Source organism: Wasmannia auropunctata, unplaced genomic scaffold, assembly GCF_000956235.1.
Source record: "Wasmannia auropunctata unplaced genomic scaffold, wasmannia.A_1.0 LD336074.1, whole genome shotgun sequence".
Lineage (NCBI taxonomy): Eukaryota > Metazoa > Arthropoda > Insecta > Hymenoptera > Formicidae > Wasmannia > Wasmannia auropunctata.
Genome location: NW_012026816.1, coordinates 1,926,609 through 1,951,114, shown reverse-complemented (window position 1 = coordinate 1,951,114; position 24,506 = coordinate 1,926,609). Strand labels below are relative to the sequence as shown.

The following is a 24,506-nucleotide window of genomic DNA, read 5'->3' as shown; positions in this document are numbered from 1 at the left end:
CTAGATTATAAAATTCATAAAAATCTCTTGAAAAAAGTTAAAGCTCAAAAATTTTTCAACATTCGACGCGTACTTCTGACAGGAAATAACTTTTCATAACGTTATCCAACTAAATCTCCCTCGACAAATCGACAAACACGGAATGTGCATTATCGTCGTCTTGAATTCCGTAACGCGCGATCGTGTTACGGTTAGTCATGTCTTAGCGCGGGTGACAAATAATTCCAAGCCCTTCAATTGCTGCCTCCAGGCGCGCGGTGGCGCCGCACGGTATATCAAACGTTCAAATGTATGCCCGCGTGAAACGGAATCCTTGAATAACCGCGCGAGTGATATTAGAGGTAGGGACCGTCGCTTAAGCGACGGTCGTAAACGTGTATCTATCTTCGTCCGCCCGTCCCTATTTCTACCCCTCGCAGGAATAAATCCACGTCCGTCTAGCTGCGAACTAGCAGAAACAAACGCGTGATAAATGCATTTGGAGGAGAGAACAGGACCCGTGCGGAAAGCGAGGCAACGTTTTGGATATACACATATATGACATGTATATGCATGAGGGTGTTGGCTACGCCGGTTTTGATAGAGATGCTGAGTAATTCAACGAAATTATGTTAATTATAAACTAGATGACGCACAAGCACCCTCCCCCGTTATTTCCCGACAAACGTTTGTTTCGTTAGTCTCGCCATTAATTTTGACATGTCAACGAGGCAAATATATGATAGAAATGTAATTTAAAAAATATTCCAAGTTGAATATTTCGAAAAATACTTTATATGAGGAACCGCGAGAGAGACGCATCACTCGTATTAATTATGTAAAACTTAATACTAATGAAAATACAGTTTAGCTCTGCGCAACAGAATTTGAAAAATTTAATTAAATCATTTAGACTCTTTTTGCCGTCCGATGCTCTCTCTCACGCTGTCTCGTGTATTCGAGACATCGTCGCTCGCTTTCAACACCCGTAATACGATAAAAGGGTGAAAAAAAAGAGCGCATCTAATTTGCATAGACTTTATTTTTATCTTTTTTTGCTTTTTACATTTGCTGCTTCCTACAATCTAGTTCCCGTAATGCGAGTGAAACGAGAGAAAGAAGAGAAAAGCTTCGCTTGAGCGTTCGGGACACGTCTTTGTTCCCGTTTTTACGCAAAAATACATTTGTTAAGCGGTACTCATTGCTCGTGGATGCGCAAGTTATGAAATCGTAAATAAAACAACTCCAAGATCGTCCAAGAAAATATTCAAACGCGGTTTTACAAGTTTCTTTTTTCTTCGCAGTAAAACATTTATAAAATTAAGATGATGTTGAAAATAGTAATATATCAATTTTCTCTGATTTATATTGGATAGCTCGATAGAGATTTATTTTTATACTAGCGGCTATATTGAAATAAGCGGTTAAGAAAGAGAAAATATTCGAGTATAAAAATATCCGTAAAATATTTTAACATTAAAGAAGATAAGGTTTTACGAGATAGCCGCAATTCCGGTGAAATTCGGCCGACGGAGAACGGCGAGAATCGATTTCGCGGTATCATGTGGGAATTTTAGCGATTAAAACGCACAAGATTGTGCATTCCTGCGCACGGAGAATCTCTCTCTTTCTCTCGTCCCTCGGATAATCTTCCGTCATTGAGATATGGAAATAGCGTTTCGCTCACCTCCGGCTTTTTATCCGCTCCCGTCCCGCCAACGTCATTCCAGGCGTTCGTCATCCGAGGATATAGACTAGGATGGGAAACGTGTCGCACTTCCACGCAATCAGTCGCGATTCTACGACGGATATTGCAGGATCGCTACTGGGAATGCGCGGTGAGGACGGAGACGCTGGATTTCTCAGCGGAGGTGCGCGAACGGAGGTCCATTGCGTACAGGTCGGTCGGTCGGTCGGTCGGGTCAATCGTCATCAGGCAAAGGTGAGGGTGTTGCCCATACTTCCGGATCGCGATCGCAGCAACACAGTGTCCGTGTGGCGGATGACTATCGGCGCGACTGCCATATTGCCGGTCAGGAATTGGGCCAGGGTTTCCACGCCAGGGCGAGCTCTACGATCGAACGGATAACCCATGGGCCGCGCGTCCGGATACTTGCGGTCCCGCAGGCCGCAGAAACTCACCGCGTCCTTGCATCCGGCCGATTCCTCCTGCTCCACCTGTACACGTCGCCGCGGGACGACAAAGCAATTCCTTTAGCGTGTTGCTCTCCATTCCTTTCTCTTCTTTTCCCCCCTTTTCTCCCCTTTTCCCTGTCTTTTTTGCCTCAAAGCGGAGTGACGCGAACGCCTTCTCGTGTATCGGAATGTCGCCGTTAAAAGAGTGGAAAAAAGGGAGCAGAGGATAGAAAGAGAGAGAGAGAGAGAGAGAGAGGTATGAGGGTAGGTTAGAAGGTTTCCATCACCTGGCAGACTGTAAGCTCTTAAGCGTCGCGAGAGCCCCGATAAGTATAAAAAGTACTCACCGCGTCACCGGTGTAATCGGATATCATGATGAAGAGGTCCATCGGGAATCCCTCCTCCTTGCCCTTAGGTACCAGCATGTGCTGCGGCCAGCCGCACCCGCAGAAGTTGAACTGGTCCAAGGTATCGCCGCCGACCGGTCTGTTGTCTTCAAGATTGCGGAACGTCCTCTCGAACGGTATAGTTACCGAAGATTCCGTTGATTTACGCTCGATGGTATTCGATCCTGGTCTCACTGGGGGCGGGCGCGCGAACGAAAATTTTGTAAAATACGGTATATAGCGCAAAATGCTTTTTATTTTTACCGTTCTTTAAAAATAGAAAAATACGTTTATACTTTGAAAATTATGTGCGAAATTGAACTGAAAACAGAAATTAATACATTTTTTCTTTTTTTTTTAACTGATTTTTTACATGAAAAAATCAACTACATGTCCAAAATATCGTTTGAGTTAACGTAACAAAACAAAGGTATTGTTTTAAATATGTAGGACCACATTAAATCTAGAAATAAGAACGACGTACAATAGACGTACAATGGATGACTTACGTAATACAGTAAACTTGTCCATTTCAATCATGAGTTCCTTCTGATCCCTGAAGACAAAAGGCAATCCACGTTCGTCCTGCTTGGGCCCGATGAATATACGAACGGTTCCACGTCGCGGCGCGTTATTACGATTGTTGGCGACGATTCTGTACGTGAAGTCGTTATGATTCAGGTGGGTGAATCTTGCGAGAACTGCACCGCGTGGCGTGAAGTCCAGACCGCGGGACAGATCGACGTCGCTCTTGGTCCAGAAGGTCGAAATCTGATTTGCCGGCTGATTCTGAGTCCGCACCGCTACATCCGTGATTTCTACGCCGGGGAAGTCCAACTGAAATCCCATGGACGAGCGAAAGAAGGCAATTAAATTTCATCATACTCTTTCAGCCAGACTCCGTGATAAATTTCCGTGTAAAGTTTTTTTAAAAATAAATTTAAACCGGAGCTTTAATTAAGAGACGTATTAAAAATGAAGATAATTTAGCACGTGAAAATTTAAGAATGTAAAGAAGCGGTGAAACTGATTCTTAAATTTCAAGAGTTTTAACATTTAAACATTTAATTGCCGAGCTGTTTAAATCAATGTTGGAATCTACGAGATTGTATTAGTGAGATTTGATTAAATATATTAATTAAAATGTGTTAATTACGTCGATTAAATTTGTATCTAGAAAACGTCGAATTTCAAAGATTTCCTTAGAAGAGATGAAAAAACTCGAGAGGATACATCCGGTGTATTATTCGCGAATACGGAGGAAAATTAAAGCCTCATTTGTCGAGTTAGTATTTAACGAGATTGCCGCGGCATGCAGGTAAAAAGATTGATAAATTCCGACGTGTCCAGCGGCCTCGTTAGGTTAAATGGTTTAACGGGCGTTTTTATCGTCGAGTGCCTTCGCGTAATTCTAGGCCACATGGTACGCGTACTTAGCGGCATTATATTACTAGGGTGAACCGATGATATATCGCGGAAGCGAGACAGCTGTGTACACCCACCTGCTGTAGGCTGTACTCGGGAAGTGTATTCTTGTGCTCCAGGAACACGTCGTCGGTGAAAGCGTGGAATCTGTAGAAGATGGGATCTCTCATGGCGGTGGCCGGTTCTCCCATGATACTAAAAGTTTCCTGCGAGGTGGGCACGAAAAAGGAAAATATCCCATTTACCATATCAATGTAGCATGATGATTCGCATCAATTTCTTTGAAGTGAAAATATAGGGACGTGCTCGGAGGTTACGCATCCTTTTTACGATCGGGGGGGAGACGCTTTATGTTAAAAAACAAAAATCAAGAAGAGAGTGATGACTGCTCTCATGCACGCGATCAAAGGAGGAATTATTTAACGTTATCGAGCTTTTGCAATTAACAAACAGCGATTGCGTATCCCATTACCAAGTAGCGATGATCGGGATCGTGGCAGTAGGAAATGGCGACGTGGCCAAGATTGTGTAGGTCCCCGTAAACATTTTGATTAGGCGAGAGGATGCTGGCCTCCATGATGTTACCAAGCACGTCCACGCCGCCGAACTCGGTCAAAGGCACTCGCTCGCCGCGGGGGTTGATGTAGGCGCCAGTGTGAATAGCCTCGTAGATGCGATCGCGCCATCTCTCCAGGTCCTGAAGGTCGAAGTTCAGTTGGTCCACAGGACGGTTGATATCCTTGAGAACGGCGCCGGCGGGACGGGCGGGCCAGGTACGACTGGCCACCAGCGAATCCAACTTGGGGAAGTAACCCTCCGGGATCGGCTCGCGCCAATTGTGGAAGCGCTTCACTCGGCCCAGTCGGTTGCACAGACGCTCGCAATTGTATCTGCGAAAAGAGAGATCATGCGGAACCCGGAATAATAACGCAGGGACCGCGGAAATTCCCATCGGTAGCGCCCCAGGCGATATCCGGATATTCGGTACTTCGACATAAATCGATGACTGAAGACTTATATATTAGACAGTAGAAAAGACGTTGCAGAATACAAACATTTATTGATAAATGCATGATTTTTAAATAATTAATAATAATAATTAGAATACACAGAACAGAAAAATTAGGGCTTAATGAAAATCATAACGCAGTAATTGATGCATAAAAATTTAAACCGCTTTTAATTATTAAAATTCAATAGTTTCTAGACGTTTCAGCTCTGTTTCGAGCCATCTTTAGTAACAAAATTTAGTTAGAATAATAGTTTTATTAATTAGAACAATAACAATTAGAACGCAGATTTTCCTTCTGTTACTGTTATACGACTACAAATTTTAAAGAGATCTCTTTCGAGAATTTAGAAATAATTCCCCGTAATACCTCACTTATAATTCGCATCGCTCCCATTTTCTCAGTGTATTCTGATAAGTGTTTCAACAGGCAGTTAAATTTACATTTATTTCCGAAATTCATCGCGTAATAATTTCGCTCCGTTATTCTACGCGCAAATGCATTTCCTCGAGCTCGTTAGCAAACATTGTTCGAATGCTAAAATTGAGACGAGTTCCCGCGCGGTAATAATGATCGAGATCAGAATGTGATCCGGTCGCTTATAACACCCGCGTGATCTCGTGGCACAGTGCACAGAGTAGAGCATCCAATCTTATCGACTTACGTGCGCCCGCTGGCGCACCTACCTGGCTTGGATCTGATGGTGCATATAGTAGAATAGCTCGCCACGCCGATCCTTGTTAACAATCCTGATGTCGGTCTCGAATGGATAGACCAGATGCCAGTGCCAGTGATGAAGATTGATCCCGATATCTTCTCTCCAGTAAGCCACACGATGCTCCTCGTCAAGATCCGACGCAGTATAATCCCGCGGAATTTCGATAGGCACCTATACGAGTTGTGACGACAACGAGAGACAGTAAATATAAAACGACCAAGACTTTCGTGTTGGAAATTAATATTATAGTATAAGCGGTTTTCGTCCGTTTCGGCCTATCTTCCAAATTTATTATGTTATAATAATTTATGTATACGTTATAACTTTCCAGTTAAGAGGCGATTAACGAACACGCTGAAAATTGTTGGGATACTGTACAAATTCAATAACGCGATCTAAAGCATGTAAATTTCGGAAAATTGCGGTCAAGCAACACTAACGCGTTCCATTAGCTCTACGATCGATTGTACGTAAGCTATACTGTTAAATAACACGATTATTCGTTTCATTGTCTCGCCTTATATTCGCCAAAACTTAAAGTTGAATTGTCGAAAACACCAAAAAAACCTTCCACTACCTGTACGTTATTTATGTCATCATTCGGTTTCAAAGAATGAGCTAGCTAATTAAGCTGCATAATTGAGTAACGAGCCCGTTGGTAATTAATGCGTCAGAGAACAAGTACCCTGGAGCCAGCCGGTACAACGTTAGCTTCCTCCCTCGCTCTGGCAAATATTCCACTATCGACGTACTTGTCCGGGAAAATTTCCGACAGCGGTGGTATCGGGAGATCCTTGGTGTCGGGACGATTCAGGATCGCCACCGAGAGCGCGTAGACGAACATCTCCGGATTAACGCGATCGCGACAGTAAACCGACACCGAAAGAAAGTCCTCATACGTTCGCATACCTATAACATGCGTCAATAAATTCTCAGCCCAGGGCATGATCCGTTTAAATCAAGCTTGCATGAACAGCACAGTACGACGTGTGATATATGCAATGCGCTTAATTAATCTAATTAATGAAAATTTAATTGTTTTCTCTCGCGAAAAAAAAATTTAGTGCTTGAGAAATATACATATCTATTTTTAAATTGGTTCGTAAACAAAAGTATAATTTATATAATTCGACAAGTAAAGTCAACAGATAAGGCTATAAATAAAGTCAAGAAGAAGAAACTTATATATATAATTCAACAAGTAAAATAGACAGATAAGACTATAAATAAAGTCAAGAAGAAGAAACTTATATATATAATTCAACAAGTAAAATAGACAGAAGACTATAAATAAAGTCAAGAAGAAGAAACGAACCCAAGAAGATGTCGATAAGTCGCGCGGCTAATTTTCGATGCTTAGGAATGAAAAGCGAGAAGGGTTCTCGACGTCCAAGTTGAAGGGGAACGCTCAAGTCCGGCAGACTGATCTGCTTCACTGGAACTTTCGTGTTGGTGTCATCGGCGAAACGATTCACAATGGAGGTAGCCACTTGTTGTCGAGAGTCAGGCTGTAAACGTATTATGTTAAAAAAGCAAAGTTTATACACAAAAATTTATGTACGATGGAGCATGAGTAGCAGAATGAGACTAACGAAGAAATGTTCTTTTTACGTTTGAAGCTTTCTCTTCATTCTTATGAACTTTGCGCAACGTAAAGACATAAATTTTATATCGCTACTTCTAAAAATTCTTACATTCGAGAAATAAGAACAAAAGGAATTGGGCTTAAGAAAGAGTCTTTCACTTCGTAAGATATTGTATATTAGAAATCTTACGCGTTTCCAGAGCGCATTACGATCTAAGATTTAATTTTAATAGACACGACCGAGAGAGGTTTCCAGTTCTCTATACGAACTGCAGAGCAGCATCAAATCGATCGATATCGTCTCTGAATTCAATATTGATATGCAATAAGATCGTCAAGGATCGGGCTTACCAAGTAGTTAGGTGGTACATCGAAAGCGACTTTGTTCTCTCCCTTGGGCACGTACACCGGCTCCGCCGGTCGATCGAACAGGTATAGAATATCCGATTTCTTGCTCATGTTGACGGTCAACAAGTGCGCGCACTAACTCGACAAGATCCGACGATCGACGCGGTTGTACGCTTCGGGAAATCGGTATCGAAACTTCGATATTGGAAAACGAGAGAGAGAGAGAGAGGGAGAGTAAGGATCACGACGTCGCTCCTGAGACAACGTACAGCAGGTCTTACGTCGACGAGTGTCCCAATGCCGGCATTTATAGGGGAATCACGGAGGATACGGCGGTCCGTCGACGATAAACGATCGTCGCCTCCGAGTGACCGCAGGATCCGTTCATGAAATACAAGACAGTCCGTGTCCGAGTGGGAAGGATAAGCGACGAAAACACCGCGCTTAAACCGGATCCTGTGTGTGCAGATTTTCCTGTTTTCGGAGGAAATCGATAGCGATTAAGCGAGAACGATCGCGATTAACATCGAATCCCACAAATAGATTGACGTTATTTTGTTGACAGTTAATAGCCATCCTCTCTTTTCCTACATATATAAAATGATATTTATATTATATTTTATATATATACCTATATATAATATATTTAAAAAAATAGATATTTTATATATATTATTACAACATAAGATCAAATATTTATTTAAATGTATTCTATACGTATTCGTGATGACGATGCAACATAACGTTTGTATTTGAAGTATGACAACAATCGCAACAGGCTAATTATTTACATATTGATATTAAACATTATAACTTATGTATAGTATAATATGAGGGATAATCTGTGACGTATCGTGATTATGATGTTTATTGGCATGCAGCCGTTCAATGTAGCATAATTTAATCTGTTTAAATAATGAACGAGTCTCTAGCGTTGAATCACTTCCCCCAATCGTCTCCATAATAATTAATAATACACGTCAATATTATACCTTACTTTTTATATTAAAAGTTAAATTAAATAATTTTTTGTAAAGAGTAATTAGAATCATAAGATTGATAGGAAGTATTTAAAATTATAAGATTGATAGGGAAGAGGAGTTTCATTTTGAATGCAATTTGAACGCCGTAATCCAGATGTGCAAGTGCTCTTTATTGACTGTGCTTTTACATTTTGTTCATTTCAGTTCGAGAGCGTCTATCCTCTCGTCACGCCGATATGTTTCTCATGAAGAGAAATAATGATTCCACGCACTTAGAGCCGCAAATACTAAAAACTAAATCGGGATTGTACGGAAATTTTATTATATCTTACGATATGTGTGTAATAAGTTGGATAATATATATACACTTAGGAACATCGAAAATTATTTTCAAGGCTTACAGAGGGTAACATCGCAAAGGGAATGAACGTTATTATGAATGTTGGAATCTAAAAGAAATATCCCTTTTTTCAATGTCGGAGCGTATCCGGCGAGTAATAAATGAGTGACAGTTTTAAGACACACTCTGTATCTAATATTGTATGTAGAATATTTATAATAGACGGAACACAAAAATATAATTAAAGAAAATTATGCACGAGGCAGTATATCTCTGATCTTATAAATTTTCTATCTTATGGAAGATATTATGATAGTCATGTTATTAATAAAATACAATTATTTATGATTATAATAATGATAAAATCCTTTTTATCCGCTTGCTACGAATATATATGAATATACTTTATATCTATCCGACAAACGCGTACAATATATTAGATTAGATGAAGAGAAAGAAAAGATAAAGGAGAGGAAAGGGTAAATGGCAAATTAATGCAACATGTACATATTTTATCAACACTCGTTTCCGTGGCATTCTTATTCCCCCAAGCGCGTCATCCAGTAAATTTATGAAATTTATAATCTCTGCGTAAATCATAATTCTAACGTCGCCGATATCGATTATCTTGCGATTCCTTCCAAAGGGAATAAGATATTCACTCGTCTCCCTACGGACGTTTTGCAAGCTTGCGCTAATGATAAAATCGATATGATAATTATCGGGGGTAATCTAGGCAATGGGTCCGTACGATTGCCACGTTCAGCCAAAGTAGAAGAGAAAAAAAAGAGCGAAAGCAAATAGAGTCGATTTTATTCCATGTTCATTGTACAGCTTCAGTCCTCCTGCAGAAAAACTTAACGTATAGGAAAAGTTCTGAAGTCCAAAGGTAACTAAATAAATAAGAATAGATTAATGTAAACGATGCAAGAGGGAATTAAATATAAAAGATAACAAAACCACGCCGTAGTAATATTAAATTAAGTATACAGGACGTATCCGTGATACATAAAGTCTGCATGTATTTTAAGAACGGATTCTTTGACTAATCCGATGCGGATTTTTCTACAGCGAGAATTTAATTGAACGCCATCTTATTCTTAAAATTAAATGTCTCGGCAATCGAATATAGTCTCAAATTAAAATTCTATTAAAGTAAACTTGAACTTAAATAAGAAGTAAACGCTTCTGCGTTTGCCATCTACCTGCATAGCTTTGAAGCTTAATTTACGAAGTAGTGTCAGACTTCAATTAATTATAATTTCAAATCGATGCCTCGATATTTTTCCTGGAAAAACCGGCTTTTCTCTATCGAATCGAGTTGCTCAAAGAATCCGTTCCTCAAGTGTCTTCAACGTCTTACGATACATCCCGCATAATAATGGATAAGGAGAAAGAGCGAGTGAGAGGGAAAGGGATTCTAACATCGATGACACTCGCGGGAGCTGCGACAGTGCTCCGCGGAACGTTCACCGTTCCGTGACGACGACGTCGCGCCTTCTTCTCCGACTCCTCTTCCGTCGTCTGCCTCTCCTACGTCTCCTCAGGACTCTGTCCGTACTGCTGACGACGACGTTGCCGCTCGCGCCCCTGCGACGTCGGCGCCGGAACCATTGCGCGGTCGTGTACGGGGTTGATTTTCGAACGCATCGCGAATCGTGACAGTCCACCAGCTGCGAATCGCCGTACCACCTTCCGTGGCAGATCGAACTCGTCGATCGCCCGTGCCGATTGCCGCTACCAAGAATATCGGTCGATAGCTTCCACTTGCCGTATCCCACGTATTTGTCCAGACTCTCGTTACCGGGACGCTCCACGCAAATCGACAAACCTGCGGTGATTTTAATCGCTCACCGTTTCTGCTTTCGAACGACATGTAATTTTAATTACACGCCCTCGACTTTGCGGATTATTTTTACGTTTTTCAGCTTTTAACGTATGTTCTTAATCCCTAGCTTTGAATTCTTTTTCTACATCTAACATAACCCTAATGTAAGAAGTTCAAAATCAACAATTCTGTAACTACGTATTCGGCAGTTAAATATTCTTTTATTAATAATTAATTCTTTTAAACGTACGTTTAAACGATTATTTTAATATTCTTTTAAACAGATACGTTGAAAAAATGCAATTGCGATTTAATTTCTCTTAATAATTATAACAAAAGAGGCGAAATGATAAAATCAAAAGGCACACAAGTTGGGGAAAGCAAGATATGCCTAATTTAACGGCGACGCGGAGATAATAAATAAGTCATCGTTAAAATAACTTGCTTTCGTCCGCAGATTTCCGCGTTTCGTGGCTTATCTGCTTTAGATACGTCGCCAGTAGGAAGCAACTGTTATCTCCACCACCGCATCCACTTCATCCGGTCGATTCCTTCGCGATAACAGCCGTCGTAGAGCAGCGTCGCGGGAGCTACGCTCTAATTTACATGATGTTACGTCGCGTAATCGTGGTGCACGTTAATTGAGACTAGATCGAGTCGCTTCATTTCCACGCTGGCGGCGCGATTCGTCATTATGCGAATTTCGTATTCAGAATTTCAGGAGTTTAGATTCCGTTAAAAGCGCCGTCTTATTACGCGGTTCTGACAATACGTAAAGGATCCCGGTTCCTTTCACGGAGATGACAAAATCAGTGTACGAATAATTATACAATCGCAAGACGTTTCGACCAACGAAACATTTATCGTCACTTTTTACGTTAATACAGATACATACAGGTAAAGTTAAGGTAGGTAAAATATTCAGCAACTGTGGAGAAACAGTTGTGTTGCTGTATCCATTCTATTCCGTAAAGCATAATTCTCTTGTACGTTTCAATAAATGTTTGAAGTTATATCTTGGTCGCGCGTGCAAAAGCTTGAATGACAACAATTTTTTTTTTATAGAAGAGTTGAGTGCCTCTTTTTAGTAACGTACCTATTTATTAGCGTATAAACGATTTCGCGAGTTTCGTGTTCCACGTATATAAATGAGAATATCAAAAAGTTAAAATTAATATTGCAAGTTACGGAACTCGCGCCGGGCATGCGGGGCTAAGGAATCTTGCTTTTATCATAATGTCAGGCGGCTAAGAGGGAAGACTTTCGCGGAGCGATAATTTTTCGCTCGAAGCGTAATCCCGAGTTTTACATACCGCCATGGAGATGCGAAACGTTTTTCGCAAGAAGAGACAAGTCTATTGTCTCTTCGAAGCATTATGGTTACAAAAAGCTTGAGCGCGCGGGGCAAGGACTTAACCGCGAAAAAGAATGGCCGCGGTATGCGGAGCATCCGCCGTTGTTTTTCCTCCTCCTCGTAGCAATATATACTTACTGTTTTTATAAGCTCTGCAATGTCTCACTGAGCATCTGATATTCATTCTTATCGTGAAAACGTCACTCAAAGTTTTCTGATTTATTCCAACGTTTCGAGATACGAATTATAAAAAATTTCATAATATTAAAAATTATAAGAATAATTTATTATTTTTAATTTCAAGATTCAAAGGTTTAAATGTGCACGCAAATAACAATATCTTACTTTAAATACAAATGATTTATATTTTATGAATTAATAAAGCAAATCTAAGAATTTATAGAAACATTATATACGTCTCTATATAAATTAAAAATATATACGTCAAACATGATAAATTCAATCTTTGTCAAGGAAAGAAACTAATTTTAATTATTTTGATAGATTTAGAATCAAGAGGAAGAGGAAAATTACGGTATCCATTCTATATATCGGATTCATATTTGGATCTTCGACCTCGATAAATGAAAATAGCGTCGTGCTAAAATAAAAGTCCTATTTCCGATTAAGATTAGGATCGACTATCGCGGCGCGAGCCAATTATTATTCATACGAACCTTTCCCAAGTAACTCCAAAAACTTGCTGCAACCCCGCGAGATCCACGTAATGGTGAAAGGAATGCAGCTGCCTCTGAAACGTGTGTAATATTGGTTTTTATATTAAATATCGCAAAGCCCGGGGAACAAAACGTGTACGTTCCTCCGGCATGTTTTCTCGTTAGCCACATCACACCACTGTGTGACGGGGAGCTCACAGGCTGTGAGGCGGCCGCTGCAGCTTGCTTTGCCCGCTCGGCACAACGTCACAAGGGATTCTCGATACCGCGACGTGATGTTTGCTACGTGTTTTGTGTAACAGGTCGGAGGCACGTGTCAAATTAGATCCCCGACACATCGGCGATTCTGTCTTGGTTAGAGCACGGCGCGGAATTAAAAATGTATCCCCCGAGAGGTGTATCCCTCGCCAAAGTGTAGAGGGCTTTTAATGGAATTGAATCGCGATGCTTGATCGCGCGCGAAGGGGTAACGAACTTTGAAAATTAAGGGCGTCAACTCATCAGTCACGCGCGAACGGCCCGCGCCATTAATAACGCATACAAAATGCGATTGAAGATTATTAATTGTAGGTACCATTCGACGGTGCGCATATACACGGCGTGGAATAAGGGATAAACGCGTTACGCGTTAAACACATTAATAGACATCGTCTATTCTGCTGCAAGCGATACGGATATTCTATTGAATCGCGTAATTTATCCAATCTCGTTTGGTATTCATGTGATCGTTACCTAATTAAGTTAAACGACTGAAAGATTTCTCACGCCAATAAACGACAAGTTCCAGCCAAGTTCATTACGCGAAACAAACTAGGTAGAAGCATTTTGCGCTTTAATTTTCTCACGAAAATCCATCTCGTTGTTTTATCTACTTTCGTGCCGTGCCAATCGAGAAAACGGGAAAGACGTTGTTTCTTCGCAGCGCGAATTGGGAACATGTGCGGCAAATCGCATTTCGCACGAATCCGAAGACTAAGCGCGCGAGGGGGCGGGGGGGAGCTTGACCTACCTTTTATCGACGATCCTATCCTTGATCCTTACATCCGTGGTGTTGCCGTCGCCCGGAAAAATCGCAAGGAGCGTCACACCTGCGGCAAATGAAAAGAAATCGCCTAGGATCGAGCAACGGTAGACAGACGTCAAGAATTTCGCGTCGCGGTAGATACAATCGAAGATAATCCGGCTCTTCTTACTTCCTAGAACGGAAAGTGCTTGAGAGAAACGTCAGACCATTACAGTTTTTGCAGAAACCGGGAAACACGAGGAAGACACTATAGAAGGAAATAATATTCTTTCTTGTGCCACAATCTTCTCCGATGCAATTTACTTCTCAGTTATAATCACGCGACAGTTGTTGCGAATTGTAATAATTATCGCGAGAAAAATTATCGGGCGATTATTTTAGCGATTATTCGTATGTGAAATAAGAATATAAGAATAACTTTGTCCTTATAATTACGTTGCGCAAATTGACCGTCTATAAGTCTAGTTAATGATTAACTTTGTTTGGAAATATTTTGCTTTAAAGTAAAATGCGACTTATCTCCCCCGAGATCGATCGACGCTCACTTTTGGCATGCGGCTGCTGCGAGCGAATCCCGGCGTGACATTCGTGGAAGCTGTGGCACGTCCTCTCCTGGTCCAAGTGGTCCAACGGCGGACAGTGCTTTCCGCCGTTCTTTTCCACGATCTCGATCTCCCGGCTGCGCCTTTGAGTGCCACTTCCGCATCCGTTATCGCACAGAGACCACGGGCTCCATTCGCTCACCACGCAGTCGACCACTGTAAGGAGGGAATGAGCGCGACGTTAAGATCTGGCCATCTGGTCGTTTCTCGCAGACGAACGATAAAAGTGTCCCGAAAGTGCCGCGCCGGTAAAATGCGATTGATAAATCGATAACGGGACGCTTTCGGTGTTCTTATCATTTAGACTCTCCTGCAGCTTCCATTTTTATATTACATTACCAACGTAACATTTTTTAATTAGGAGATATATAACTTCTTACAATAAAATTTTAAAGCTGCAGCTTTTAGTAGGAGACATGCGTGTGCATAGAGGGGACCGAGTGCGCGTTATTTTCCCGAGTGCGATATTTTACGCCGCGCATAAAAGGCAGCTCGCAGAAATGGCGATTTACGAGCGTCCCTCCAAAATGCATCTCACCGTGCGTTGTTACTCCGTCGTATCGCCAGGAAAATGAAGAGACAATTTGAGATGAGTAAAAATGCGATAAACGCGTCGACAATCACTGATGCTTTTCTCCATTAAGCAGCGCGTAGAACACGAAGGGTGGAAATTCATTTAACGTGCTGCTGATGCTCCATTTTCCGCGAAATGCATCGAGAACAAGTCATCGCGACATTTTAAAAAGTGGAACGATCGACGTCACGGACGTTAATTAAACGGTGTTTTAAATGAAATATCGTGCAGTGATTATTTTGCATACTGAATTTTTAAATGACTACGTTAAGCGCGAGTCGGGCAATTAACCGAGAGATATCTTGTTTCCCGTCGGACGACACACAGAGCGGGGGTCGGACGATACAATTTATTCCACATTTCTAAGATGTTTCTTTCCCATAATAGAACGTCATTACGCAAGTTGAAAAGGCAATTAGAGAAAAGTATTCGTATAAACGACATTTTTGCTTTTTCAACTTTAAAATAGAGAGAAGAGAGATTGAGCTTAACTTTGAAATGACTGCAAAGTGAAATTTATCATAAATAGGAAGAGGAGAGAGAGAGAGAGAGAGAGAGAGAGAGAGAATATGAGAATGACATATTGCGCGTATTAATAAAATTAAATTAAATACTTTGTATAATTTTGTATTCGCATTTTATCGCAAATAGCGTATAATTAAATGACGTGCGTTACCTTATTAATGTAATTATAATTCGTAACATTTGTACTTCTCGCACGTACATATTGATATATTAATATAATCATTAGCATTTTCAATTTTCGCGTATAACGTTCTCATTCCTCCCGTTTTTCAATCAGTAATAATGTAAAGATTTATTATTACGATCGGCTGAGCGGACAGTCTGCACAAATATGAGAGGAATATTTCATTGGGAAGGCCGAAGCGGCCACGCTGACTGCGGAACCGCAGGTACGAGGGAGGGAGGGAGCGAGGGGAAGTAAAATTCGAGTTGCATTTTGCATTAGGCTGCCAGCGAGCTGGGCGAGAACACCATGCCGTGCAGATTATAACCACTTGTTTATCGCTTCTTTTTTATAGTTACACGGCAGCTTGTAGTTCGACTCGGCAGAGCCGCCCGTCGAACGCGATCGCCGGGACTTGGCTCGTCGATCGATTGTACGCTCGAACTAAATTATTTCGCGTGCCCGCTGGTCGACGCGGGTTCGGTGAATGCGAACGGTCGAATGATATACACGATATTGGGGATTCACTACTCGGCAATATGGGGAGGGGAAAATAATGCACTGTCACTGGTCTATAACGATCAATAATAAGGTGTCACATGTTGTACGTCATGTCATCAGAACTTACGCCGCTCTCCGCGTGAGACGGACGAGAATATTTTATGTGCATTCGACTTTCTCTCCCTCTCCCTCCCGAGTTACTTCGGAAGATAAATTCACAAAGTTACTGTCGAAGTATCATTAACCATGGTAAAATGCTCAACGTGATCATTTTTCGTTTCCCAGCACCACCTTCCCCTCTCGCTTCCCGTTATTACGCCCAAAACGCTTCGCGCTGCTTTTGTGGAATGAGTACGGTGCCATCTTGTCTTGACGTGTTAAAAATGATAAGGAAGCTGGTATTATAAATTGAGAACGGATTACGGAGGGGCGGTATTTTCACTCGCAAGCGTGTAATCTTTACATTTCACTCGGAAATCGCGTGGATGTCGGATGCAAATCGGCTGCAATAAGTACGTTTCTCCTGCGCGAAGGATTCCATTAGACGATCCCGTTTACAAAATATGTAAATTCACGTCTCGTTTTGAAGCCTACGACGAGAATAGGATTATCCCCTGCGCTTCCAGACGGACGGGCTTCGCGTCACTTCTCGTCGAGGAAACGATTTTGTCAGCCCGCAACTACCGCGCGTTACATCTTCAAGTCGGAAGGAGCGACACTTCTCCTCTCGGCCGGCAAGCGTGAATAATCGCGTTCCGGCCGCGCGCAGCCTTAGCTTCGGCGAATGCCGGCTCCCTCGCAGCTTCGCAAGCAGAAATGCCAGAAATGAGGACATTAAAGATGAACATTCCGACGAAAATGGATGAAAATGCAGTCAGACGCGATAAAGTCACTTCCGTCTCTTCGGCGAGCGCCCTCGGCGCGCGTCTACTCTGCGAGAGAGAAAGAGATAGGAGAGAGACATTTCGCGCTTTATAATTGACCTGCGACAAACAATAGGCGCATAAACGCGGATTTTATTTGACGTTGTTACCGTTGTTTAGCGAACAATTTAATCGCGTGCCCGTCGATTATCTGGCAATTAAACCGGTAAAACAGAGCCGTGTTAAACGAACGGAAATGTGAATTGAATAACATTAATCCCTTTGCTATTAACAGGTGCGTCGTTCGGCGAGCCATAAAATTTCGAACAACTGTGCATCGACGTAGAATAATTCGACCGTCTATTATGCAAACACGGGAAATAAAAATTTATACATACATTTATGTATGTACATAGTGATAGTAAAATGAACATTAGAGAAATTGTTGTAGCGACGTTTTATTATATAAGCAGCAATTAAAAGTCAATAAGTCAATAAGCAAAAAAATATCATCGAATTTATAAAGATAAATTAATTTTGTAATGCCATTCTCTAATGTTTAATACAAAAAAATTAGAGCAGAGTCTGTACTGTCGAAAACACTGGCGATTTGCATTTTCGCAGCGGTGAAAAACTTGGTAATATTATATTCGTATTATGCCATAAATCTGCAGAATATGAGCATCAGGAGATTCAGTCTATAAATTGCGAAGTAGGTACATTTGCGAAGATATTCCTTACTTTTATGCTTTGTCAGAGCTGATCTCTCGGTCAGCGTTATCATCTTTACTTAGGCAATATAGCGGCAATAATTCTTCCGATCTTTGCGTGGGACGGCTCCCTATAGGCCCTTTCCTCAAAACGCGAAATACACGCACGGAGAGAGCTATGCATCAGACATATATCATTTTATCTAAAATTTATTTTTTTTTTTACATTCAGCTATCATCTGATATTAACGTTCGCGAAATTTAAATTAATTCTACCGAATGCATAATTTCTGCGATAATATAATATCCTCGATAAAATTCATTGTCATGTTCTGGGACTCCATAAATGGACATATTAATCAGTGTTTTGATGATACATCAAATAGACGGCGCAATCATTTGAAACGTTGTCTGACAGTCGAGAGCACACATCGATTTCTGTTGAACGCAATATATCAATGTATCTACGTCAGATTGATAATTGCTCGATATTTGATTAAATTCTCACGAAAACGCGCAGCATTGTGTGTTGTATTGATGCTGGCGAAACGCGGCATCAGCATCTTTTTGAGCAGTCATGTGTGGTTGCTTTGATCGAAAATTGAAAGTGGATATTGGTTTTGAAGGCATCGTGAGAGAAAAACGAATCATATATCGCAGGCTGTTGATACGTCGACATGAAGTACGAAAAATAATGGACTCACTGTCCGGCAAAAAGCTTCCGCGCGCAAAATTCTTCGTCAACAAAAATTCCCCTTCGATGACGCACGATAATATTAAAAACTTACTGACAGTAAGTCGCTTAGCGTACCAGGGTGAGACTGCAGTTCGCCCGTGTTAATACGTTAAAGCAAGTACGTTACTTACAGGCTACGTTCTTAAGATTCAGCGTAATCCTGCAAAATCCGAGACGCGTTGAGTATGTATGTATGTATGTGTGTTTAAGCGCGTGCTTAGCGAAAATAAGTAGGGACGGACCGTCGTCTGCTAATTAATTCTCTGCGCGATTTTGTTATACAATTTTTATTGATTATTTCTTTGATTATTTCTTTTGATGTATTTCCAAGTTTAATTAATTGATGCAACAGCATTTTTTATTCCGTACTTTAATTTCGCCAGCTTTAATTATAAATATTATTCCGTGTAATATCTATTTCGTAATCAAATATCGACTTATTTGACTCTAATTAGATATGTCAATTATAATAATGCTCAATATAACTCTCTCATTAAAGAATTATATAGGAATAGCAGTAATATCTATTATAAAATGTTCTCGTAATTGATGAATATGAGAAAAAATTTATCCTGAATAAACCTGCGTGTACAGTATTTACAATTCGTTCTAGTTCTTGCGCAAAGAAAATACGAGTCAATTTCAACTGCAAATGGGTATGGAAAATTAAATCAAACTAAAAAGTGAGTTTCTGCAAACTGGCCGAATACTCGTAAAAAGAAAATGAAAAATAATAGGTTATTTGTTACTTGATTTGAACAAAAAATAATCTTTTACACTGACAATAATATTTTTTTTGTGTAAATGGACGATTTAAGCGTCCAATTTCAAAGATTTGTCCATCTTCTTTTCAACATTGTGCCCGTCGCTACGCGCCCACAAGCCCACCGTGCAAAATTGCCACGTACCACCGCAGGTCTCCTTGAAGTCGTCGCAGCAATCGGCGAGCTTGAGACATGCGTGGTCGCAGTAGCACGGCTTGTCGCGCGGGCTCTCGATAATCGCGTTCGGCGACTCCTTCTGAATGACGCAGCCCGAGTCCCGGCCCTGGCAACAGAGCTTCGCAGAGCTGCAGCTTCCGGCGGCGGTCAGAGAAATTAGCGTGGCGACGACGATCAGTCTGGCCAGCCTGGTCGCGTCTTTCCTCCACATTCTCCTCGCGATTCCGCGACCCTGACGACCTTGCTCTCACCGTCACCGGCCACCACGACGACCTTGGGTTGTCGATTCCGCCGACAGTCGTGGAAGCACAACGCACGTGCCGATAAAACGACGATTCACGTTTACTTTTACTTACTGCAGCGACTCGTCGCGCGCGCAATCGATCATCGGCATATCGATCTACCGACCCCGCGTTTCAAGATTTTCTAATCTCTTCGACAGAATAGCTCTTCAGTTGTAGCGGAGCTCGGAATCATAGTTTAATGTTCCCGATTTTTTTCAAATCGATATTTATCAATCATTAAATCGCGCGACTTCGGCGAAAGCGCACTTTACATATGCATACAGTAAAAAAAAATGGTTATGTTTCTTGGGTCTCTTAACAGAAATATAAAATAATCGTCGTTTCTCAATTAATTAGGAATCTTTAATGTTTCTTCTACGTACGCAGTTAATTAAAACATTTTGCAATATTATCTTCGACTACCCGCGTGATATATTTATTCTCGCGGATGTCGAAAGAACAAAAATAAGGGACGTCTACGAGAGCCACAACGCGACACTCATCGGTAAAACTCTACCGTCACAACCCTGTCGCGCTCGACCCTTCGGCGGAGGGTGTCGCGATCCAACTGAGCCGAGTTTCAACCCCGCGAGAAGAGCATAACGAAGCGCGCGCTATGTTGCGCCTTCGCCGTCGTCCTTGCTTTTCGTACTCTCGGCGCACCTCCCACGGGAACCGCAGCAGCCGGCACCTGGCACGGCGCATGCCCCGTCTGTTCTCACGGGACGCCACGATTTAGTGCCTGCAGCTTTTAATGGAATTTAAAGGGCAACAATTCGTACCGTGTACCACGGTAACGTATACGCCGCGCTATACGGGGCACCTCCTCCGGAACTCCGTCGGACGTCTTACTCTGCGTTCATTCAATAGAAAAAACGGCTTGTCCTTAGCGATAACGTCGAGAGAGATCGATCTCGCCCCGACGGAACTTACTTATCTTTAACGTTCAGGGACATCGAATTCGCTATCAGCTTACGGGTCTTTCAATTTCAAGAGGACACCTTGTATGTACGAGCGCGATAATATCCGACATGTATCGTTATCGATGTTATTGCACAATGTAGGGACTTGAATGAATACCATTGTTATGAAAAAAATATGAAGATTTAAAAAATAAATTTCATCACGTTCACTATTATTTGGTTAGAGGATGTTACAAAATGGAAACGCGTATTAAAAAAATACAATAGGTACATATCTCTGGTAAAATTCAAAAAGCTGAAAGAACAAAGTATTGTATTTAATTGTATTATTGCAATTATAGCATTAAAACATATTTTATTGCAATAACGTCATACATGCGAGAGATGAAAAATATCGATTACTCTTTTAAACTGGCATATACATATATATATATTTATTTATAATTTATTTATATTTATTATATTTAAATTTATTTATATTATATTATCTACTACAGAATTTGTATCTAACATATAAAATTGAATCTATAAGAAATTTAAAAAAACATACATATATAATAAATTACATAAAGGTATATAAAAAAAATTATTAAAATACTAGCATATTATACAAGTTTCAAACATACGCGAGAATAAAAATATCGTGGAATAAGTTCCTCTGTATAAGTCAAGGAAATCTTTTCACTGTGAAATAAAACTTACTCTCTTGTCAAGGTTTACTTACTAAATAAAGAGGAGTAACATCGGCAAATATATCAAATTATAGATGTGAGACTGGATTGGAATTAAACCAATCAGAAAGAAAATCAATTTCAATTTGTAATCCGATATGAGCCTAACCTAAATATCGGACTCTTTGTAGAGACAGCTGAGTTCAAGCAGAGGAAACAGCTTTGCAACTGTTGTGTATAAAAACCAATCAGGTTAGAGAATCTTGCAATTTCTAAGGCTGCTTTCTTTGCGAGCAGAGCCTTTTTCCTGTAAATTCTGTTTGCCTTCTGTTAGCACCGGGATAGCGCGAACGCAGTCCCGACTATCAAAAATTGTACGCCCGAGATATCCACATTAGGGATATTCGCAAGGGTCAGCTCAACCGTAGTGCAATGGAAGAGCCTCGCCCTGGAGGAACCGCCTTCATGATCACGGTAACCTCTGCGCCAGGTAAGTATGCTTTCAGCCGCGGCGAGCCCCAATTTATTACCATCGTGAACCAATTTTAAACACGAGTAACTGATCAACTCATGCGAAGCCTAGCGGCGAGCTCGCGAACTATGCATGCGCTACATGGCGACCGATCGACGCGCACTCTTCATCGTGACGTAATTCCAACGTTGTGTCACTCAGAGGTTAGCGGGGGGGCGGCGAAGAGGGAGGAGATTAAACTTTTATATTCGAAAAATGTTTTTATATTTTTTTACTCTTGTGATAAATATATAAAATTTTTGAAGGCGGATTAAAATCAATAAAAAGTTATTTAAGTCATTATCAAACAAACGCAAGTAGCGTTTTAAAGAAGGATTGAAGCATATTAATTTTTCTGCAGATATAAGAGATTCATTGTATTTATATTTTTGCGATTATCTTAATTAGTTTGTATTATATTATATACATATACAGGTTTTATTTAAATTTTCTTTTAATAAGGGAAAGAGACACGCGGAGATGGAATGAATAGAGAACGAAGAATGAATAAGCACATCAGAGAACTCTCATTACTGCTTATTATTAATAGCGAGTCATATTGATTAAAAGCTACGCGAATCTCGCAGGGAGGTACATTTCTGTAATGAGGGTTCTGAGAGATGGCATCCAGAATGGCTAATATATATGCGAAAGAAGAGAGTAACGGGCGGACTAAGGTTAAAAAGCCACTCACGCCTTAGAATGCAGTCTGTATTAAGCAATGAAAGTTGGGTACAGATATTGCGAAAGTTTGCCGCGTGTTCTATAATTGCGCGCCATTGCCAAGAGCATAATCTTCTCATCTTCCTCGTCTCCGCTCCCTTCCTCCTTTCTCCACTTGTTTCTTGTTTCCCATTATCCGACCTTAGGCCCGTGGGTTTACGATGAGAGAGGTTGTTCGAGTTTTGTATGAATCCATAAAAACTTTCCGATGTTTATTTAACCACGCATCGCGATGCTAATGAATGCCGGTGCTAAAAAAAAAAATGTCTTAACTTTCCTTTTTTTTCGAAGTCTACAACCTTTGCGTGCTCGAAAGTTTTCGATATATATTATACAACAACTGCATTCGTGATTAATATGGCATTAATTAATATAAGATGAACGAGAAAACTGACTTCTGGTCTCCTTTATTAGTATTAATACAAAAATATTTTATTGTATTAGTAATATAAAAGATATTGTATTAGTATATTTAAGTATATTATAAAGGAAATGATAAATCGCACACTTAGTAAATGTTTCGTTATTTTATTAACGTTAAAGAATGTCAAATTGATGTTGAAGAATGTGGTTTAATAGCATTTGCTCTTCTTTTATTAAATGATAAAACTTCTTATACAATATTAATAATTATTTCGTGCTATATACTTTATATCAATGCACTGCCATCTCAGAGCAATTTATAAATCTCCATCGACAAACGCCAAAAAGAGAAATCATTTCACCAATTTTAGACTTCGAAGCGGAGCGGAAATGCATTCCCGGATACGGTTTGTCGCAACGATATTCCGCCGTAGGGTCGATATTCGTAGATGCGTTTCAAGAGCCTTATTCAAGAGAGTTTCTCGGAGCTTTCAGCAACGGAGTTTTCGCGTTGGCGCTCAACAAGTAACGAACGGGAAAGATTTTTTTTTTTTTTTTTGCGAAGCGAAGAGGAGTCCCGAGTGGGCGCAGAATGACCGAACGAATTGGATTCCCTCGGGCCCGTCGGGGTCTCCTGGATATCGGAGCGCTCGAGAACGTTGATTAATCGCGAGTGCAAACAACGTGTAACTCTGGTGCTCGATATCCCGCGCGGTCCCGTCTCCGTCTGGAGAAGAGATGGAGCGCCGCGTTTCTGGAAGACGACATTTAATTTTCCCAATTCTGTCGGCCGTTCGCGCGCCAGCTGCGCCGACATTAATAAGAGAAGACATACGTATCGTCGTGAATAGCGTGGAAAGCCGATGTACATTGAGGCTCCCTTCCGTGTACGTTCCACCTAAATTAGGTCGCGAAAAGTGCAGGTGCTCTATCTAGAGATGCACATATCTCTCTTTTAATTTGCGGAGAAATTTAAAAAAGATTCGTTGAACAAGAAAACGTGCGCGGAAGCGCGTGTGTGTCCATCGAAATTTTAATCAAGATAATCGATCATCTTACAGACCGATTTTACAATTTTTTTCTTATAATCTGATATAGTGTCATCAAGGTGTTGTAAAGAATTTAATGACGTACGAATGAGTATTTTAACGAAACATCTTTATATATTTATTTTACTTAACACATATATGTGTTAATTATGTTTGCACGTGTATGTTTTGATTAGGTCGTTTAATATCTGAAGATAAAAACACCGAGAAACGATGAAAATACAGGCAGTATTGGTGGCGCGTTAATTTTAATGCAACGATTATCAAATCCCCTGGAAATTTCCCGTTTCCCGTTTTTTTTTTTCCTTCAAATCAAGTTCTGCAGAGAGTCACGATTTTTATTTTAAACGCAATTTCACGCTGCGGGGAAATTGAATCAGTTTTACGGTCAGTGGTAGCAAAATCCAGCCGGTTCGCGGGGTTAAATTGACACGTCCAGGAGGGCGGCCGGCACTTTCGCAAAGTCGGGCGCGCGCGAGGGCACACGCGAAACTCGATTCCGCCCCGTGGAGTAGAATAGGCGCTATGATAGCGCTAATATACAAGTAACGAGAAAATCCAATTTGCCCGCTGT

The 24,506-nt window shown here is 40.9% G+C and overlaps 3 protein-coding genes across 4 annotated transcripts in view; 1 reads left to right on the top strand and 2 right to left on the bottom strand.

Annotated features, from left to right (window-relative positions):
- Window positions 1-24,506, top strand: part of LOC105449625 (small VCP/p97-interacting protein) — a 50,342-nt gene that overhangs the window by 23,052 nt on the left and 2,784 nt on the right. The window lies entirely within an intron of this gene.
- Window positions 1,004-7,898, bottom strand: LOC105449623 (phenoloxidase 2). The gene is made up of 9 exons (XM_011688918.1): window positions 7,591-7,898; window positions 6,970-7,162; window positions 6,340-6,563; window positions 5,623-5,825; window positions 4,399-4,816; window positions 4,004-4,132; window positions 3,011-3,338; window positions 2,463-2,695; window positions 1,004-2,157 (listed from the first exon to the last, which is right to left on the bottom strand). Exons 1-9 carry the CDS (start codon window positions 7,696-7,698, stop codon window positions 1,912-1,914), a joined length of 2,082 nt encoding a protein of 693 aa, XP_011687220.1. The 5' UTR covers window positions 7,699-7,898; the 3' UTR covers window positions 1,004-1,911.
- Window positions 8,720-20,334, bottom strand: LOC105449624 (somatomedin-B and thrombospondin type-1 domain-containing protein). The gene is made up of 5 exons (XM_011688919.1): window positions 19,376-20,334; window positions 14,339-14,551; window positions 13,779-13,857; window positions 12,770-12,843; window positions 8,720-10,741 (listed from the first exon to the last, which is right to left on the bottom strand). The coding sequence occupies exons 1-5, from the start codon at window positions 19,617-19,619 to the stop codon at window positions 10,380-10,382; spliced, it is 972 nt and encodes a 323-aa protein (XP_011687221.1). The 5' UTR covers window positions 19,620-20,334; the 3' UTR covers window positions 8,720-10,379.